Source organism: Apodemus sylvaticus, chromosome 11, assembly GCF_947179515.1.
Source record: "Apodemus sylvaticus chromosome 11, mApoSyl1.1, whole genome shotgun sequence".
In the NCBI taxonomy this organism is placed as follows: domain Eukaryota; kingdom Metazoa; phylum Chordata; class Mammalia; order Rodentia; family Muridae; genus Apodemus; species Apodemus sylvaticus.
Window position 1 is genome coordinate 36,103,972 of NC_067482.1, and position 8,811 is coordinate 36,112,782.

General features: G+C 50.8%; 1 protein-coding gene across 1 annotated transcript; it reads right to left on the reverse strand.

Annotated features, from left to right (window-relative positions):
- Window positions 1–2,773: 2,773 nt before the first annotated feature.
- Window positions 2,774–6,931, reverse strand: Rasl11b (RAS like family 11 member B). The gene is made up of 4 exons (XM_052199271.1): window positions 6,636–6,931; window positions 6,034–6,090; window positions 4,849–4,925; window positions 2,774–4,161 (listed from the first exon to the last, which is right to left on the reverse strand). The coding sequence occupies exons 1-4, from the start codon at window positions 6,772–6,774 to the stop codon at window positions 3,691–3,693; spliced, it is 744 nt and encodes a 247-aa protein (XP_052055231.1). The 5' UTR covers window positions 6,775–6,931; the 3' UTR covers window positions 2,774–3,690.
- Window positions 6,932–8,811: the final 1,880 nt, after the last annotated feature.

Here is an 8,811-nt window from a genome sequence, read left to right on the forward strand (position 1 = left end):
CATCTCTACTCTGCTAAGCAAGGCCATAGCGTGCCAACTGCTCCACTGTGCTCCACTGTGAGGCTCTGCCCACAACTGTTCCCTTGCCCAGACTTATCTTTTCCCTCTTAGGGTAAAAGATCAATGCTGACACACACACACACACACACACACACACACTTTTTTTTTTTTTAATAAATAAGGGGCTGTCTATAACCACAGCCACAGCCCCTAAAGCTTGGGGTTCTGAGCTGCTGGGCAGGCAAACTTTCTGGAGCTGGTTGTTGAAAGCAGGCAGTTTTACGGCCTCTCTCCCTCCCACCCCCCTGCCACTGCACAACCGGGCCAGGCCCAGCCTAGGGCTGCAAATGGTTTTGATTTGAGGCTGGGAGGAAACTAGAGAGCCAGACAGCAAGACAGACATGGGTTGGGCTCTGAGACAGACCGGCTGGGAGGCAGCCCCTCTAACCTGAGCCTCTTTATTACTGAGGGCCTGGAGGCCATAGCAGCCAGCAGCCTCAGGCTGATGGCAACAGCAGATGTGGACCAGTCCCCAGGAGCCCTGGGGCCACGCAGTAACCTAGCCAGTAGCAGAAGGGAGGTGGAGGAAGCTGGATTGGTGGGACCAGGGAGGTAGGTTATTCAGAGAAGGCCCAAAGCTGCTGCTACTGGGTCTGGGATGGGGGGAGGGGAAGGGGCGGGGCATGAACTCTGGCATCAGTAGAGCCCAGGATTGGCTTCTTGCGAGCCCGGCCAATTCCTTCCTTCCGTGTATAAGATACTAATGAAAGATGGTGGAGTTAGTGTGCAGAATGTCCTTGTTTCAAACATCTATTTCTGGTACCCAGACAGTCAGTAAATGAAGCAGAGTGCTGTTACCGGCTGGCCTTAAGCTAGCATAATCTCAAGGCTTTGGTTTCCCTATCTTAAAATAGCAGTGATATAGCCTCCCTAAGGAGTCTCCCAAAGCCCTAAGGCAGGCATGTGAAATCTGGATGTTGTAAATACTCAACAAACCCTCATTCCGCTCCTCCTCTGCATCAGACTCATGCATAGCCCTGCCTAGAGGGAGAGGAGATTGCTTCTCAGGCCAGAGTTTGTGGCCATCAATTGTTTGAGGGCAAATGCTAGTACTGAGACAGATGAGATTAATGAAACACTGTGCTAAGCTTATGCTGAGAACAGGGTTGATCTAGAATTACGAACAGTCAATCCCACCAGAGACCGTGTCCTAGATTAGGTCTAGGGTGGTCCCCGCCTGAGAGTCCCAGAGATCACTCCCTCTGCCGTCTCTCCACTTCATCCTTCTGTAGCCAAAAGACCTGCCTAGGTGAAGTGAAAGGCTCAGTCTGCACAGAGGTCGGGAGGTGAGAGGCAGTCACTGGTGCCAAGGGCAGGAGACAAGAAGGCCCAGGGCACACCCACCAGGCTGCAGAGGCTGGCCAGAGTCCTACAGAGATGCTCTGGTAATGTGGTGGGGAAGAGGGGACAGGGGACAAGTGGCAGTAAGAAATAGAAGTCTAGTTCCTCTCAGTCTTGTGCTACAAAGATCTACCCTCTCCAGAGCCTCTTGCCTTCCGTTGCAGAACACAGGTGAGCCGGGGCTCAGCGAGCAAAGACCTGCTCGCTCACTGTGCACTGCTAACAACCACGCAGGAGGAAGACACGCCGGGTGGGTGGAGGAGAGATACCTATCTCTGCCCTTGTGCTGTCTTCATCGTCTATAGGCACCATTTCCCACCCTGGTGCCAACACATATCCTTCTCAGGGATGAGGTGAGGTTAGCTTTGAAAAGGTTTAAAAGAAAAAACCCAAGTTCTATGTATATAAAGCGTTACTGTCAGAATGTCACTGTCAAGGGCAGTCCGATGGTCCCCTGGAAAAATAAATAGCCCAGCCCCTCTCACCAGACTCCCAGCACACCCCCCTGCCTTACCTATGCAGCAGGATGCATCTTATAGATAAGGCTTGATGATGCAATAACACTGACTACTCAAGAAGCCGACTGAGTTCCTTTATGTAAACTTGAGGATGTCCCTCGAAACCTCAACCCTGATTTTTTTATTTGTGAAATCATGTTAGCCCTCCACCCCACCCCACCCCACCCCACCCCGCTTCCCAGGGTTATCTGTAGAACTAACCAAGAACAATCTGGAAGGCGCTGCTCAAATGGAAAAGCGATACCCTGTCCACAGAGATGGAGATCTGACTGAGGTCACAGGCAATGTCTTCTAAGCTCCAGTGGCTGCGTAAGAGCGGCCTGCCCGCTGTGGCACACGTGTGTGACAACAGTGTCATGGGAACAGTCCCCGAATAGCTGCAGACCAATGGCTGTAAGCTTTTACTATGACAATGAAGTATAGCCTGTGGACACAGCATGCCCCAAAAAGCTTCACTCAGTGCATCATGCATGAAGTAGCTCTGCCTCTGTGGAGAGGCATTCGTACCCTCAGCAGCTCTACTGTGGTGTGCACACAGACGGCTATCTTAGGTCCACCCAGAAGACCACGAAGAAACTGAGACACACAACTCTCGAATAGAAAGGCCAAATCACAAGCGACGAGGTTTGCAGGTTGCAGACTTCGTGTTATTGAATTGATTCTGCAGAGATGTTTTTTTGTACTGTGTGAAATGTGGATAATAAAATGTACCTCACTGATCACACGTGAGACACTAAGAGATTAACTCCTGGAAGACATATCCCCTGACTCAACTTGCTCAATAAATACAGGATTCTAAAAATCGCTTCCTGGAGGACAGGAGGTAAACATTTCAATAAAGACCCAGTCAGGTGTCTGCTCTTATCAAATGAGAGATTTATTGTACATAAAATAAATTAATTACAATTTGAGCCACAGCATAAATGGCTTCTTAAAGTGCATCTGTGTAGGGGGTTGGGCAGGTAGGCCTGCATCTGGTCTCCCTTGAAGACAGCATCTCAGTGTCTCAGCCAGCCTCAGCCACAACTCAGCCAGGCCCAGGAAGCAACCCGACGTCATCGCCATGGGTCATTTACACGGACCACACCACCATCAATTAACACTTTTTTCTGTACCTGATGCCACAGTTTAAAGAACGAAAACAACAAAAACAAAAACCACACAACTATACATCGTCACGTTGGGCAGCCCACGGGTGAGTTTTTTCACAGCTACGCAACACTGGTGCCCATCCTATGTCAGGATGCACCTTCCTACAGACCACAGCTCACAGGTGTCTGTACACGGAATATTTTGGTCTAAGACTTGACCTTTATGGGGTGGGGAGAGTCCCTCCTTGTTCTTAAAGAAACCCGGATATCCTTCAAGTCAGAAAGGTATCCTGTAAAGAGAACGTGTTAGAGTCACTGAGAAAAGCAACCCCATCCCCCTTGGTAGAAAACAAGGAAGGAGGGGGCGAAAGCCAGTGAACGTGTTTTCCTCCCCACCCCAATCCACAGCCATGTCTTTGGTGCACCTGACCATCACTTACAAGACAGTGAGGAACAAAAGCATGCCCCATCCCCACTTAAAGGGCGAGGCAGATCAGTCCTGTATCTGTATCCGTCCATCCGCCCTCACTTCCTTTGTTGCAGAATTCCAAAGGCCCCTTGGGCCCCTCTGCCGCCACTCTTTCTGGGACCATAACTGCCATCAGCCTGCAATGGTCCCATCTAAGAAGAACCTCGGGCCCTCTGCCCAGAAGACCAAAGCCCCCCCAAGGAGCCGTGCCTCAGACAGACGTGACAGTCCTCACTTTGGCAGACAGAGCTTGCTTAAACCTCCTCTTCAGGTCTTGCATGTTGGGTGACTTGGGTCTGGGGATGAGGGAGGTTCTGCGCTTCTCCGGGGTGCTGCTGGGCTGCTGTTTGGGACTCACTTCTTTGCACAGGACATGGAAAGCATTGTAGACATCATTGTAATTTTCACTGACAGATACTTCATAGAAGGAGCAACCGAGCACGCCGGCCAGCTGCAGGCCGAGCTGAGGGTCAACCTGCTTGACATGGAGGAGGTCGGCTTTGTTGGCCACGACCACCACAGGCAGCCGAGTGCCGGGATGAAGCTGCTGCACGTGCTGGTGGAGCTGACTAATAAGTTCATAGCTCTTGTGGTCCGTGATGGAGAAAACGATGACGACGGCGTCCGCCCAGCGGATGCAGCGATTCAACTGCTCGCTGCAGCTCAAGCCGTTCTCCTGCACCTGAGGAACAGGGGCGGGGGCAAGCAAGCACAACCTCAGGTCAAAAGAACCCTTCAGAGCGATGGTGGGTTAGCGGGTCGTAAACAAGTCCTATCCCCACACACTTCGCCTTTCTTAACAATCTGTTGATCCAGCTGCTCCGAGGGAATAAATAACAGGGCAGCTCACCACACTCAAGTGGAAAATGGACCTGCAGAGAACTCCACGCAGAGAGACTTTGTAGTTGCACAAAATGGGAAATTAACTGGCTAGACAGCGAGTCTGGGGAAGATAGGAGCTAGAGGCATTTAAACCTGGAGAACTGCCCAGTTCAGGACAGGGAAGGGAAAAAAAATCCTAGCAGAGCTCTTTTGTCTACAGAGAAACTTTCCACAACATAAAAGTGATTCCGGGTGTTGGGGACTGGACCTGAATATTTGGGGTTTGATGCCAAAGGCACATAAATAAAAAACCAAAGGAAGTAAATGCTGCTCCGGTGACCCCTCCTACAGGAGGGGCTCCCCTCCTTCATCCAATTCCCCAAACTGACCCAGGCCAAGGCTGACCTGTAGCCAGGTACAATCTACCTATCAAACCATAAAGTCTAGACCTGACTCCTCACATCTCGTGTCCCTCCAACTTAAGAACAAGTGGACGATTTCACAGTCACCAGGGTCTGCTTTGGCCCAGTCAGCACCAGCTTCTCACCTGGATGCCAGGAGTGTCCTGGACCTGAATGGCCAGGGTTTCTCCTTCTATGTGAACTTGTCTTGTGTAGAGATTACCTGTGGAGACAAAGAAAGGAGATTATGTTCCTCTTTCATGTGCAGCCTCATGAAACAGTATGGTTTGGTTTTCTGTTTGTTTGTTCTTAATAGACAACAACAGCTTGTGTCAATACACACAAGAAAAAGAAGGTGTAATTCACTTCTATTTAAATCCCTTAATTCAGATCTTGTTTAAAGGCCAAGTGCAGTCTTAAGCCCCTCCTAGTAGATTCATCAAAAGTAGGTCAAAGTTTGTGGGTTTTTAGAAACTTGCCAGTCTAATTTTAAACTGAGTTTCCATATTTAGAGTAGTTCCTTGGAAGAAAGTTTCTAGCTCAGTATACGCAGGGTTTCTGTTTTTATTTTATCATATTATCATTCTCTGAGCAGTTATATTTTGCCCACTGGATATAATAGCTTCATAAGCAAACATGGTTAGTATATGCACAGTTAACATCCTTAGCGGGAACATGTGTCGGGATTCCGATCAGCTGTGTATAGAAGATGAAGGCCACTTTTTTTTTTTTTAAATCTTGGGCCAACTTATGTGGCTCATTTCAATTAATTCCCCAACAGATAATTCATAAGTCTACTTATTTAGCCCTACAGTCTACTTATTTAAGCAATTTGCTCTCCCCGCTAGAATCATAGCAGCTAGTTATTTTTTTTTCTTTGTTAAAGGAAAGAACTTTAGGCTTACAACTAAAGTTCTCCTTTGGCCTTTGCTTTGAAAGGTCGCTTCTGAAAGGCAGCCAGCAGAGGGAGAGGGTGGGGGAGGAGCTCTCGGCTGGGTTTTTTGTTTGGTTGGGCATTTTTTTTTTTTATGACTTTTGCAGGCATGTTTTAAAGGAAAAGGCCTTGGAGTACAAAGGGTGCTTCCAACTGGGGTCCCTATAGTTAAAACATACCACAGGGAATACTTTCGGGCACTTGATAAAATGATGAATGGGCCAGGAATGGAATGAGGCCAGATGGCAGCTGGGGGGGGGGGGGGGGGGGCGGCGTGCAGAATTGGAAGTGGCAGAATCCTGATGCTAATAAACACTGTCACTCTGAAGTGTCCTTGAAGATACTGAGAAATGGGAGCAGCAGTCCCACCAGGCTTTGGCTCCCTGCGTTTCCTCACCTGCATTTCGTTCATAGTCTCCGATGAATCGTTTAGTGAGGAACCGGACCACCAAAGCTGCAGTTCCGAAAAGAAAACAGACTGATCGTTAACCTACTAGGTTAGACGGGTCTCCGCCCCACCCCCCACCTGAAAAACAACTCTTCCAAAGAAAGTCACAGCCAGCCACCGGCCACTGAGGGAAATTCCTATCCTGTAGCTCCTTGACCCTCTGCCAGACACGAGGAGGTAGAAGCCGAGTGAATTACGGCTCTGCCAGCAGGAAGGGTCTTCAGGCCCAGCCCCTCCTAGGAGCCCAGCTGGGCCACACCTAAGCCATCAAGCAGGCAAACTTCTTCCTAACCTTACGGAACTCCTGGAGGGGTTACAGTCACTAACTCCCCATTCCGCCCCCAGAACCTGCCAAAAGTTCAACGCCCCGAAGTTCTACACTGGCCCGAAAGTCTGCGGGCGCTCTGGGCCCTGGTGACTCTCTTCTGTTGCAGCAGGGGCATCAAGGGGCGGAGGATCTCGCTGCAACGCCCACCTCCCTGGTCTCCAGTCCGGGCGGGGGTCTTCCACGTCCCGCTCCTCGACCAAGCGGGTTCCACGCACGGACTCACCAGTCTTGCCCACACCGCTGGCCCCCACCACAGCGATCTTGACGAGCCGGCGGCCCGCAGCCCCCAGGCAGCAGTCAGCGGCGGTGCTGCCCGGGGTGGGGTACTCTGCGATGGTACACATGTTCTGGATGAGGCGCATCGCCGCTGCCGCTGGGCTGCACGGAGCGGGGAGGAAAGCAAGGACAGGAGACGGCTCGCGCTGCAAGGAGAGGAAGGTGTCCGATCGGACGCCGCGCGGGCAAAGACTGGAAAGAACGGGAGAGAGCGACGAGACAAGGGGCTCAGCGGTTCCGGTCCGCGGCTGGGATTGCAGCCGCCAGGGCGCGGATTTTCTCTGGCCCAGGCCCCGCCTCCACCCCAGCAGCCAATCCCCGGGCGCCCCGCGAGAGGCCCCGCCCACAGCCTGCACAACGAGGCTGCGCCCCTACCCGAGCCGCGAGCGAGTGCGGGGCCCCGTGAGATCGGTGGAAAACAGGGCAGCGAGCGCGAGGGTGACAACGTGCGGGACCCAGCCGGCTCCCGCTGCGCTAGCACGCGGCCGCACCGGTGGATGCGGGGTCTCAGATCCTCGTGGGGGATCTGTCCGTGTCTGCTGGGTCTCAGGTCCACGTGGGGAATCTGTCCTTGCCTTCGTAGGGGACCTGTCATGTCTGCAGGGTCTCAGATCCGCGGTGGGTTTAGGGGCACGCACCCCTGTCTGCCTACCTCGCCGCCGGACCTCCGTAGGTCAGGCATTCTTCGAATTGGGTCCCAGGACCCCTAAGCTCTGACCACTGCCTACAGCCGACTGGCTTCTCCACCTCTGACCCCAAGGAACCTGTTGGGAACCCCACAGGACCTTGGTCATTGTCCTGTGTTCTGCTCATGCGCTGGAGACACCCTTGCACTGACTTGGTTACATTCAAAGTATTATCCTGGATTATACGTTTTTCCCCATGGTTGTATTCGTAAACAAAGGAACCTCTCCCTGACCTAAAATGTGGCGTTTGTCTTCCGGGCAAAATATCTATTTTGCTCTAGTTCTTGCCAACAGTGCAAGCCCACGAGAAGGCACACAACGTGGAAAGGAAGTGCTGCACCCCTAGAGGCAAAGAGCCAAGCCAAAGTCACCAGAACAAGCCTGCACAGCTAACCCAGTCACGCCTCCTCCCAGAGCTGTGAAAGGTTAAAAAAAAAAAAAAGCAGTCAGTGCCGCTGTAGATTGGACTCACCAGGAGGCAGAGGGCCCCCTCTAGTCTAGTCATAAGGCCAAGGAAGATGAGGGGTCTAGCACTCATAAAATATCTCGTACCTCGGTGTTCTCGTCAGAGAAAACCACAGTCAACTGCTGGCCAGATCCCAACTTCTACAACCTACTTTATCTATGGCCACTGCCACGCCCTTACAACCCTCAGGAGCTTTTATCCCTTTGCCTAAGACAGCAAAGCCTGTGACATTTTACCCTTATTAAAGGTAGAAAGGTAAAGGAAGCTGATTCCAGTCTCCACACACCATTTCCTGTTTAATCACCTTCCCTTCTGGACTTTATTCACCAGGTATTTGAAGAGAATTTACCATCCTACACTGGTCAGACTGTGACAAACTCTTCATCTATTAACAGTTTGAAGGGGCGAAGAAACCTGAGAGGGACTAGGAAGACTATGTCGTCTTGCCTTGTTAAGTCTTCCAGGATGAACAAGGGAATCAGGGGCAAACAGGCTGAACAATAGCCTTAGTGAAAGGCTGCCTTCTAGGGAGAACCCTGGAAAGAAGCAAGGTCAGCTGTCTGAGACAGGGACCAAAGGGCACATCCAATTTGCATCATGTCTTTCTGTGTGGTTTAAATCAAACTTGAGTTTTGCCAGTCTATAAAATCAAACTTAGTAAAGCTATAATTAAGGTACCACGCACCTTTCAGCCCCTGGCCTTCTAGCCTGCAATTCTGTAGTGTTTACATGGGAAACAATTACGCAGTCTACAGTATTTGTCTGGCTGCTTTTGGCACACACAGACATGATAAAAGTTCTCAAAGGGAATTTTGCTTTGAATCGTTTTAGCTTCTGGTGTTTCATTTTCGTTACCACAAGGCTAACCAGATCAGTGATTTTTCTGTCTGCATCATGAAGGCTGAATTTACTATACTTACTTTAGATCAAAATGAATGGGCTATACTTAAAACACAGAGAGAGATGGAGGA